This window comes from Rissa tridactyla, chromosome 1 (genome assembly GCF_028500815.1).
Source record: "Rissa tridactyla isolate bRisTri1 chromosome 1, bRisTri1.patW.cur.20221130, whole genome shotgun sequence".
In the NCBI taxonomy this organism is placed as follows: Eukaryota; Metazoa; Chordata; class Aves; order Charadriiformes; family Laridae; genus Rissa; species Rissa tridactyla.
The window spans coordinates 35,926,217-35,938,467 of NC_071466.1; the positions used below are offsets into that span (position 1 = coordinate 35,926,217).

General features: G+C 44.3%; 1 protein-coding gene across 1 annotated transcript in view; it reads left to right on the top strand.

The window, feature by feature from the left end:
- The first annotated feature begins 2,530 nt into the window (after window positions 1-2,530).
- The window catches only part of EPSTI1 (epithelial stromal interaction 1), a 49,597-nt gene continuing 39,876 nt past the window's right edge, over window positions 2,531-12,251 (top strand). Inside the window, exons 1-2 of the mRNA XM_054214720.1 lie at window positions 2,531-2,878; window positions 11,556-11,614. Of these exons, the coding sequence (XP_054070695.1) occupies window positions 2,682-2,878; window positions 11,556-11,614 (256 nt within the window). The 5' untranslated portion in view covers window positions 2,531-2,681. The remainder of the gene's footprint in view (window positions 2,879-11,555; window positions 11,615-12,251) is intronic.

Here is a 12,251-nt window from a genome sequence, read left to right on the forward strand (position 1 = left end):
GAGCTAAGAAATAAACTATCATTAAAGCAATGTAAGCGATTGAGCTTCTAGTGCTTGAGTTCATTTTACATCCCTCTTTTTTGAGCAGTACATATGTAAACTACTTAGATTATACAGTTGCTATTTGCAGCCAAAACTTTCTAAATTTCAACAGGAAACAGATATTAGATCTGAATTTTACATGACAATGTGGGATTGAAGATACAGCAGCATTGGCCACATTAATTATAATAAATCTTTGTAATTAAATTTGGGTTATTAAGACATCAATCTGCACGAGTTAAGAAGAATCCAGGTGTCGAAGCTGGATTTTTACCAAAGAGCGTGCCTGTAGGCACAGCAGTTATCCCATAAATCTTTGCAGTCCTCAGATATGGCTTTGCTATCATTTTGTGCTGCCTCTAGTCTCTCTACACCTCATGTACTTACCCTGCAGTCCTATGTAAGGGACTAAGCTTGATGCTTATGTTCATTTGCCAGCCCTTTGTGCATAAAATATATATATTTGTGAAGTGGAGGGGGAACATGGGTTAAGAGATCTTCCCCAGGAAGCCTTTAGCTGTGCCTGGCAGCTCACATGAAGCAGGACAGCAAGCCTCGAGCCTTCTGGCCTACCTGAACACCTTCTTGGACAACTTAAGGGATGTCTCAGATTGTCAAGTGCCGTGCATTTGACGTCTGGTAAGAACCCACTATCCAGGACAAAATGTCTGTGTTCTCTGCAGAGACCAGAGGTAAAGAACAAGCCCACACAACTGCTTCAAGGCTGTGAGGCCCTTTGCTCTTTTAGCAATTCCTGAGGACATCTGGCAGAGGAGACACTTTCTCCCAGACCAACCTGAAACAGCCTTAAACAAGAAACCTGCCTATGTTGGCTATCGGCAATATCAAGGGTTGCCTTGGAGCTATGGCCCAGCAGTGTCTTACAGACTAGATGTATTGCTTTGCCCACAACATACAGCTTTAAACAACACGGGGCAAAGAGGGCTGTAGTCTATGTTTATTTTCTGCTCTGGCCTCCTGGGCAGTTTCCCAACCGAGACAGGGGCTGTGTGAGCAAGCACTTTGATTAATGCCCCAGGCAGCTAAAAGGCAACTAGCATCCACCCCCTCCTCTGCCACAACCCTCCCCCCACCCCGAACCAGATGCTTAAAAAATGTCCCAGAGACCAGTTCTTCCCCTAAGAAACCAAAAAGACAAACTACTGCCAACCTGGAACAGCTTCGCATATGTCTCAATGCATGCCGCATCATTATCTCAAAAGAGATTGGGATTAGAGAGATCAGGGCTTGGCAGAAGGTAGGGAGAGGGCTTCTGAGTGGCTTCTGCTATCTGTCTCCAAGAAGTGCCCATACTGGACTCTCCTACAGTGTTCCTCTGTGTTCATAGGCCAGGCTAGTCCCACCACTGCCCAGAAGCAAGACGGTTCTGGGAAGGGTGCAAGGGACGATCCACCAGCTCCTCCCTTTGCAACATACAGCCCTTGCACTCCAGAGTCTGTGTACAAACGAAGATCATCCCTACTGCAGAGCATGTTAGGAGGGACAGTGGGAGGGAAAGACCATTGATGCTGCCTTCACTGGGCAGCTCTAGGAGATACGTGCTGCTGGATGTGGCAGCTCTGGGAGGTGTGCTGCTGGTGACAGGGTACCATAGAGTACCTCGAGGAGCATCACAAATCCCAGGCAGTCTGTGGGTCTCCATGTGGCATTTCATCTTGCCACTTTCCCAGCGTGTGTGGGGTGTGCTGTAAAACCTAGAGAATCTGGACAGTCAGGAAACCTGGCCACAAAAACATCCCTTCAGCAGTATGATTTTAGTGCAGCTGGTAGAGCAGCTGAGGACAAAAAGTCACAGGGTCTGCAGGTGTACAGCTGAATTTCCCTAGCTCTGCTGCATAAAGCTTGAGTAGCATTACTAGTTCTTTTTTTCCTGGCTTAGGAGCTGCCAAACGTTTATTTAACTAGTGGTATTAAGAATGTTGCTGGTTTTCCCCAGCCCGGCAGATGCCGCCGTACCAAATCCCATTCATACAATACCACTGCTCAGATGTGTTCACTGAAGGGATCTGCATTTTCACAGAGGATCATGTATTTGTCCTCTGTTCATCAGGTAGAATTAGGAAAGTCAAAGTAAAAAAGTTTTCTGATTGTGCAGAATTGAGAGGCAGAACTGGAGTTGTGCAGGACCATTGCTTTAGGATTTACCAAGGGTTAGTTTTTAGTTTCGCTTTCATCTTTCTTTGTACACTCCTGCAAAATAGAAACTAGGAAACCCCCTAGAGTTATTCCCCTCTCTCATCAGCAAATGTGAAGTGCTGGGGTAAAAAATTGCCAGACTTCGAGGTCTTTTAGCCAGACCTCAGTGTGATTATGCTGAGGCCGTCTATTCCGAGACTGCACGAAGTATTGTTGACTGTTTTATTGGTACAGATCAGGTTTCCTGTCACCCCCGTGACTCCAGTCTGATGGGGTGCTGGGGTTGAGATGATCAAATTCAGCTTCAGCTGGAGGATGACTCAGAAAGCAGTGCGTGCATTTGCATGTCTTACAGCTGAGAGTCCAGTCAGGGGTGGGTCTTACAGAGAATTGAAACCAATTAAATTGAAAATGAAACCAGATAAGAACTCTTTCCCTAGCCGCAATACTCCTTTCTGACAAGGCAAGGTACTCCCAAAGCAATGTCTGGCGTCGGAGGATGGAGGGAAGGCAGCAGGTACAGGACGACTGCTGCATCCGGTACCCCATTTTCATCTCAGGGTTACCTCTGGGATGGCAACAATAAAAGAGAGGAGGCTGAAAACCCTCAGAAGCTGACAACATCTGAAGAGGAGCAAAGTGGCCAAGCATCAGTCTACCAACAACAGCAAGAGCAGTAGTAAGTAGCAAGGAGCCTGGCTGAGATGGTGTTGCGTGTATCGGGTGCCTGTTCTCCACCTTACGCAAGGTGTGCACTTTCAAAGGCAGAAATACTTTATACAGAGCTTGTGAATGGGATTGGGCACACAAGCAGCTTGTCCTCGTCCTCTCAGAGCCATCTGAGGTCAGCCTGAATCACAGAATCATAGAATCATAGAATCATAGAATGGGTCAGGTTAGAAGGAACTTTAAAGATCCTCTAGTTCCAACCCCCCTGCCATGGGCAGGGACACCTCCCACTAGACCAGGTTGCCAAAAGCCCCATCCAGCCTACCTATGAACGACTCTTCCTCCATGGGACCCAAGTTGTTCTGGGAGGCTTTGTGGTGACACGGCTTACACCTCGAGCAATAGCAGCGGCCGGTTCTGTGCGTTTGATATTGCCGTATGTAGCATCGTTTTCTTGCCATCAGTTTTCAAAGTGAAATTTCAGATCTAGTTCTAGCTCCCTGACTTCTGTCTCCTAATATTTCATCTTGGAAAGTAAAAATTCTTCCAGTGGCTTAAGAGATGGATGTAGGCAGAGATGGCTATATTCCAGCACTGATCTGAATGCAGTCCAGGACACAGAACGGCTTCCAACAACTTCATGCTGACAAAAGTAAAGCCAAAGCTTCAGCACTCAATTTCATTTTAGGCTTTCTTGAGATCTATGCTCAGTCCACCTCTGGTTTTCCAGTGACAATTAGATAGCTTGTATTCTTGTACAGAATAGAAACTGTCAGTAGTGTGTGTGTATTTTATGTGCACGTGCTTAATACATACATGCTTATCTGACCAAAGCAAATTGTTTACAGACTGCTTCCCCAAATGTGCTTTTCTGGAGCTGTTAGTAACCATGCATGTAATGCTATTATTATTATATGCTGGGGTTTCTTAGCTTGCCTTTTCCCCCCCTCTGCCCCGCCCCTGCTTTTCAAAGTGCAGCTGAGGGAAACTGAAGGCTGTTTCAGTTTCCTTTCCCTTCTTTCTGGATGAAGAAGGTGGAGCCACGCTGTGAAAGCGGTGGCAGGCTGCTGTCACAAGCAGCAATCAGCAGCTTTCCATTGTAACCCATGAACACTTGCCTACTAGGTAGTAATGATACTGGGACTATTGAGAGCTGGGTAGCTTTGAAATCTGACAGCACTTTAATGACAGACTTTCAGGAGAGCAAACAACCATTCCTGAGTTACAGTCTATGTTTATTTTCTGCCATTTCCAAATGTGAAAAACCCTCTGTCTTGCCTGCCCTCACACTGGCATATATACACAGTACAGTGAGAGCAGCCCTAGTTGGCTTACATATTTGTGCTATGTGCATTTTTTTGCCTTTTTTTTTTTTTTTGAGGGGAGAATAGTGGGAGTTTTCTCATTGGTATCGTCTTTGCCCGGATTTAGTCTGGGATACAAACCCCCTGGTATAGGTTAGGTAAATATTTAATGAGTTGGTTGACCTGAGCCCTGTGCAGAATTTAAGGCTAGAGCAAATATATCCACACTGATTCTGACCAGAGGTGGGATCCCCCTTAAAACTCGGTAAGCTTTTGGGGAACAATAATTTAAAGCTCTGTTCCCTTTTTCATCTTTATTTGCAGAGAGAAAGCTGTTGTGCATCTACTGCAAGGACTTTGCGCTTAATATTTTTTGCTACGTGATAGGAAAGATTCTCTGTCTTCACAAAGTTGTAACAAAGAATTGTTTTTTAAACCTGGAGTGTACACGTTAAAGTCTGCCGTAGTGTGTAGTTAATGAGAAGGAGCAATGAGGGAAAGGCAGGTTCAAACAAACCATGTAATATAAGTGGGGAATAAATAGTCAAAAAAAGAAGTGAACAAAACTGAGGTTTTCTCCCTTCGCTCGAGGAGGGGGATGCTAGCCATCAGTTTGAAGGAGATGAAGCCGTTTAAACTATGATTTCCTTAACTAACCCCGATTAAAGTGGTAGAAGGTATCTGAAATGTTGAAATGCTGAAGCAGACAAGGGGAGGTTTTTATTCTTAAAATCAGCATTAACTGTTACATTCATTGTTATATCTTTGTTCTGTTACTTCAAGTTACCTTGCAAGAAAGGTCTTGGATTAAGATACATTTCAGCAATGATAAAGCTGACTCAGCCTTTTGCCCTTCAAGCCTTTTGAAGGTGATCCTTAAAACTAAAATACTAGGATACCCTCAGAATAGCCCAGGTTTTCCGGCTCTGGGATAACCAAGGGTTGAACAGAGTGGTTTGAGAGGTAAAGCCATAGGCTGTCAGTAGAAGAAAAAATGCACAGATTAGCATTAATCTAGAAGGTTTTCTGGAATATGCATAGCAGAGGGAACATGAGGAGCCCAAGTAGGATACCTCTGTGCCAAGGAGTGGCTCTATTCCAACTTGTGTGCTGCTTGCTGTTTTCTGGAAACAGCCAGGATATGGTTTTGCTGCCAGCAAAGTGGGAGTCGGAATCTCTGTCGAAGCCTCTAAGGATGTGTGTGGGTTGTTTCCACGCAAACTCTCAGTCTTTGGGCTGTGCTTCAGAGCCATTGGGGGTGGGAAAACACCTTAGCAGCATCTTAGGGTGGGATGAGGTGACTTTTCAGGTAGACTGGACACATGAAATATGTGTGGGATGTGGCATGTTGTAGTCTCATCCAGTAGTCGATATTCAAACTTGACTATTAAAAAGTACAAGGTGGGCAACTGGTCTTAGAGGGTATTTTTTCTCTTGCTTTGGAAAAGCCCTTATATGATATGTCAAGGCTGAGAAATGATCCTAATTAAGTTAAGAAAAATACTTGTTCAAATGCAAAATTGAAATGAAACTTTGTACATCCCTCTCCGGTTCGATATAGATGTGGTTTCGGGCTGTGGAGAAAAAATCACCAGGATGACAAGTGCTTGAAGCTGCTTATAATAATAAGCCTGCATTTAAGTTACTTCACTTTGTCTGCTAAGTGCCATGAAATTAACTTGTAGAAAGTGAATTCCCAAATTGCCCCGTTCATGTCTATTCGGAAACAAAAGTCTGTGCAGAAGAAAGGATTGAGGAAAGTGGGGAAATTAAAGGCTGAACTATAACTACTGCCTGAAAAAGAAAATGCTGCCCCCATTCAGCAGTCTGTCCTTGGTGCCCTTAAAGCTGGAAAGAATAATATTGGTTCTGGTAAAATCCATTAAAAAAAAATCAAATTCAAAATAATAAAAAGTGAAGATATATTGTTGCACAGCTGGTAACAGTCCCTCATCATTTTCTGTGAAAGGAGAGCAGAGTTACTAGAGTGCTTGACTCATGAAATTGTATTCTTTGACTGCCGGAGCCAAATCCATCAGGGCTTTCTTTCCTTCCTTTTCCAATCTTCATTCTGAATTTTAAAAAAATAAAATATATCTATAGTGTTGAAAGACCTCTCGAACTTTTGCTAGTAGAGTATACTTAGCAGTTCTGAAAATTTTATTTTCTTTCACGGTCCGAAATTTCTTTTTAAAAACACCAAATTAGTCTATGAAACTGGAGGCAGGTGCGTAGCAAAATGCTTGTGTCCCCCACTGCCCTGCCACTGGTGGGAGTGCTAGAAGGGTAATTATGGACAATCTGTTTAGAGTTGAGCTCTGCATTTGCTGCGCAGGAGAAATCTCACAACTCTCTGTCTTTCAGGCTGGTGTACTGATCTTTACAGCCCAGTGGGGCGATTCGGACATGCCCACCTTTGCCGTGGTCAGTAGCCAGCCTTGTGTTCAGACAAGTGGTTGGTGGCAGGGTCTATGTAAGAGGATACCTATGAAGTTAGATTTCTGTGAGTCTGGGTGATGGGGGTTTCTGTGTTCCTCATCATGTGTGTGTGGGGAAGGAAGTCCTTCTAACTCCTGTATTAGGCGGCTTTCAAAGAAGAGATTGATTTGCACAAGCCCTGACATGTTCCCTTGATGCACAACTTGATGAGGAGCTGTGGTGAGATGATGAATAAGGAACATACGTGAGGATACTGTGTTTGGGCAGGGGCAATAAGAGGACAACAAATACTGTGGTGCAGAGGAGGAGGAAGAGGAAATATATTGTTGAAAAGAAAGTGGAGGAAGCAGAGATGAACGTGCCACTAGCTGAAGTCTTAATCTTCATGTGATACAGCGTCTGACCTGCCCAGCTCCCTGGGTGTGCTGGCAAGTCTGAGTTGCAACACATGGACACCTCTGTGGGGGGTAGCTCAGATGAGTGCTGGTGTTGCTAAGCCCAGTGTCTGGCCTGCCCACGTATGGATGCTCTGCGCTCCTCATGGCCAGTGACTACCAGGTGCTCCAGCTGGCTCTGGCACGCTTGCTGCATCCCTGGCACTGTGCTGAGGTAACTGAGATGCTTTGGGACCTGGGGACAGCATAAACATGGCCACATCGGACTTCATAGACGTTGGGTCCTATGTTGATCTGCCACACTGCCAGAGCAAACTCTCTCCCATTGGTGTAGTCTGCTCACGAGCGTCTGCTGACTAATGGCACGTTAGTGTTTCCAGGGAAGAGAGAAAGCTGTGCTGCAGGCCGAGTTTGTGCTGAGAGCTATCCCTTGCGTCCCTAATTTGATACGTCACTGTGACAATTTCCTTGGAGCTTTAGAGGGTGGTTAAGATCATCTTCCAGCACCGATGTGTTCACTGCACCAAGTGGGGTGCTGGTGGAAGCACCTGCCCTTCTTTCCACTGTGCTATCGTGTGCTGAGCCCAAACTAACCTGGTGAATCTGAGCCCCATCTTAACTCCTGGAAGTTTAGTTTTGAGTTTTAGTTTTACTCTTTGGACCAAATTTTAACTTCAGGAATTTCTCTGCAAGTTTGTGGGTACTGGAGAACTGAGATTTGAGTGCCAACAGCAGAACTGCAGGTCTGCTGCTTTCCTGCTTGTTTCTGACTCATACCTTGTCCTGGGCCTCTCTCTGCCGCTCTTTTCCTTCTCGCTCTTTCCCTGTGCAAGTTCACTTCTGCAGGATTTAACTCCTTGTTTTATCCTGCGGCCTCACTATGGCAAAAATGTTGGCCGTTTTAATGAAAGCTTTAGCTAACCAGAGGGACCAGATACAGAAGTGAGTTACCCTGGCTTAATAAGCTTCCAGACATCAGCTGAACTGTGGTAATTAAGTGCACTCCTAGCCTGTGGCAAACACAGGACAAAATCCATGAACGCAGACTTTTGATGATAAACATTTTCTGCTAATGCAGTTTATTTTCTGCCTCTCGTGTTAAGAGCCCACTCGCAGCTAGGATGAATCAGGCAGTGTATAATGTTAAGCCCCAGTAATTCACTTTTGTCTCTGAGCTGTAAACTGGTAAGATGCTGCCGCTGATAAAGATGGAAAGCCAGAGCCCCAGAGCTGCACGCAAGGTTTGTACACCCTCGCAGAGCTCTGCTCGTGGCACCGCCGGGGCACAGAGCATATTGCTCGACTGAGGTCTAGAACTGTGGCTGTCGGTTATTGTTAGCATCTGGCTGCGTGTGCACTGCGAAATGGGGATACCTACAGGACAGTTGTCTGCTCACTGGGATTTGGCATCTTGTAGCCCTCTGATTTGGCAGCCTCTGTGGTGCTCAGCAGCATATGGCTGCTCCATCAGGCGTGGGAGCCGTGGTGGAAACAATACTTTGTGGTGGCGTGGACGTGACTGCTCCTAAAACAATTCCTGATAACTGGATGCAAAGTTCAACTTAGTATATATTTGAAGGAGATTCAACAATTGTCTTTGGCAGTTTGGTCCCTCATCTCTTTTAAATTCAGTCTTAACATATTACCGAATGCAGTATTTCACCTGTAGTCCTTTCACCTTAAGTCCTTCCTCCAGACAGAACCTGCCTAGTTCTTTTCCCCAAGCTTCAGTTATTTGTGTTGCTCTCCAACTACACTCTCCTTGGTTTCTGTCTCTTACAGAGAGCACATTGCCCAGCAGAGCAAAATATTTAGCTTTCAGCTTTGTGGCATTCATGTACCGATGCACTTGCAGTATAAAACACAGTGGAACTGGAAATAGTTTATAACAGCCATTACTTTTGTAACTCTTTAAACTATTTCACACTTCATTTGGAAGGCTTCCCAGTGGTAGATGGCTGGAGCAGGCTTGAGGAAAAACTGAAGGGCACAGCTCTGCAAAAAACGTCACTGATGAATGGCAGTTCTCGGGTGTTTCTTTAGTTTTAGAAATAAACTATTTTATACAAACAAAAAAGAAAGCAGAACAAAGGTTTCTATGGTCTGTACCCTGAAAGCATTGGAAAGGTGTCCTTGAGCAGTGCTAGTTAGATGAGCAGAGTTACACACGGGCTTAAGAATTTAAGATTGGAGACATGGTGTTCTCTGTGTTGCTGATCATTCAAACTGTAAACTGTCTTTGCAGATTTTTCTATGACTCTACCGCATGTTTCTCCTGAATGAAATGTTTCTGTATCTATCTATTTATATATATTGTTACATATTGTATATTTATCTTCCCACTACTACGGTATTTGATGTCTATTTGATTTGATGTCTATTTGATTTGATTTGATTTGATGTCTATTTGATTTGATCCATGGCCAGATGTCAGAAGAGTGGCCCGCACCTGGCCTCCTGGACTCAAAGTCTTCCAGCCAAAAAGCACAAGCAAATAAAGGAAAGGATTCACAGCATTAGGGCTGGATTTGATTTCGTGATTTCTCATACATGTGCAGACACGCAGAGGTCCCTGCTTTCTTTTTGATTTGATTCCTAATTAAAAAAAACCAAAAACCCAACCAAAGGAAAACTGAAGTCATCAAAGTACATCTGATGATATAAAAACTCTTCTGCCCTCTAGTGCTGTGAAGCAGTGGGATGTCTGAGTTGCACTGATGGGTTTTTTTGGGAAAAATACGTAGCCTTGCAACTTACAATTAGAGACATTTTTTTAACTGACAAAGGGAGGGGAGTGTAAAAGGCACTTAATTGTTGTGTATGAACTTGAGAGAAACATGATCTGAAACAGCCAAGGAAAACTACTAAAAAAAATCCTTGAAACTGATAAACCGTACAGCAGCTTGTCAAAGGCAGTTCGGGATAAATTGTAAATGGTACTACTCAGTGAAATAGAGAAAAATCTGAAAAAACATCAGTGATGGGGAATATTATGCCATAAGCAAGACGTTTTTTTAACACTTCTTTTAAGTAACTGTTGCAGTTGTGCCACGAATGCCAGAGGAGTGTTGCTGCTCTCTTAGCTCCTGCCTTTGAGGGTCTGGGATTCGGTGGAGAGGTGAAGAACAGTCTCACAGGCACCACATTAAGCTGGCAGGAAGGGAAGGGATCATATTAAATGGCACCATTAAAGCTCACAGCTCTATCTTTACTAGTTTAATCTCATAAATTAATCCACATCCACCTAGAATAAGTCTTCAAAGAGAAAGAGGTAATTGGATATAAATACTTTCCTTCCCAAACCCTGAATTACAGTGATACAGCAGCAGGCAGCTTTTTGCACTTTGATCCCTTTGCATGATTTCCATTCCCCTTTTTTAGCCCTAGTCCCGAGCCTTATTCTCTCATTACTTTTCCACAGCCAGCTCTGTTCTCTCTCTTTCCTAGCTTGTCCTCTGGCCACCCCCTGTGGTTCTTTCTTCTTTTAAGAGGCTCAGCCTTCACCCTTTGTTATTCTTTGTTTTCTGTTCTTCTCCTTGGGCCTTCCCCGGGATGAAGTCAGATGAAATATTTGTGCCCGTGCGTGCAGATAAAGCCCTGCCAAATGCTGCAGAGAGATGGGAGCTTACTCGGATACGCGGAGCCAACTGCTGCTTAGTGCATTTCTGGTGAACCTGCCCCCCTGTGGTTTAGCTTCTGCTGAGCAGGAGCGGTGTAAACTCCTGCCCACACAATACACCGTGTAGATAAAACCCTTTGTTTTCTCCAAATGGAACTGACATGTTTTCATCACTCTTTTGATCACCTCGAGTCTCTAATACACTCTGAACCCTGTCCTGCTTCTTTGCTGTCACGTTAGATTGATAGCTCCTTGAGACAGCAACTGCATTTTGAATTAAGTCTAGCAAAACAGGGCCTTTGTCCTGATTCAGTGAGTCGGACCTTAGGCATGACAGCAAGACAAATATGCCCAAGGATTTCCCTGTGCCTGACGAATGCAAGGCTGACAAGGAAACTGAGGCTCGGGCTGAGAGCAAGTCACCTGGGTCCGTCACAAACAGTACGATTTTGCACGCTCCTTGGACAACTTTTGGACAGATTGCCTAAATCTACGAGGTGCGTGGTGCCCTCGATGAGTGGGGTGGGACAGCCAGCCCCAGTGCTCTTCCCAGTAGACAGTGGTCTTCCTCTGTCCTTGAGCAAGCTATGGAAGTAGTTGTCTACCACATGGAACTGTTTGATTTGATTTGAAATGGCTGAGATTTGAGGTCAGCAGTCTAGAGTGAGACTTAAATAAGAAAAGTGAAGATTAATCTAAAAGTGTCTGAAAATTATATCCTTGGTATTTGCAGCCAATTCCAAATATAACAAGTATTTCTAGAGTATTTACTAAAAATTCCTGAAGAGCCGAAGCAAAATAAATACTGGGTTTGATATGAAGTTGTTTGCCACAACAGCAGAAAACTAACCTTGCTGATGAAGGAAGCCCCTTCCAGTCCTGTTTTTTCTGTAGACAAGAAAAAAATAAGTGTGTTCTCTTTCATTTTAGTGTTGGCCCATATGTCTTAATAACTCCAAATGAAACCAGAAGAAACCAGTTGCAGCAAAGTAAGTTGAGTTGTCTACTATGGTAATACATTATTTCTACTTGCATAAGTGTAGGGTTTTGTGTGCTTTACTGCCCTTGCAACTTTTATCCTCAAATTTACAATGCTTTTGTATGTGCAGCTGTGACAGTAAAGTCAGTGCTATGAGCATTCTCCATCATCCTGTAGGGTTTTCTTAAGATTAACTTCTCATCTGGCTTAACTTCTTGCAGAATGAGTCTTGTTCAGGAAAAGGTTTTCAGTAATCTCAGTGCTGCAGCTAGAATAGCTGGCTTCTACAAGACTCAGCTGGAATTAACTCTATCCCACTTTTCATAGAATCATAGAATCATAGGGTTGGAAGGGACCTCTGGAGATCATCTAGTCCAATCCCCCTGCCAGAGCAGAGTCACCTAGAGCAGGTTGCACAGGAACACGTCCAGGCAGGTTTTGAATGTCTCCAGAGACGGAGACTCCACCACCTCTCTGGGCAGCCTGTGCCAGTGCTCTGCCACCCTCAAAGTCAAGAAGTTCCTCCTCATGTTTAGGTGGAACTTCCTATGCTAAAGTTTGTGCCCATTACCTCTTGTCCTGTCCCCGGGCACCACTGAAAAGAGCCTGTCCCCATCCTCCTGACACCCACCCTTTAAGTATTTATA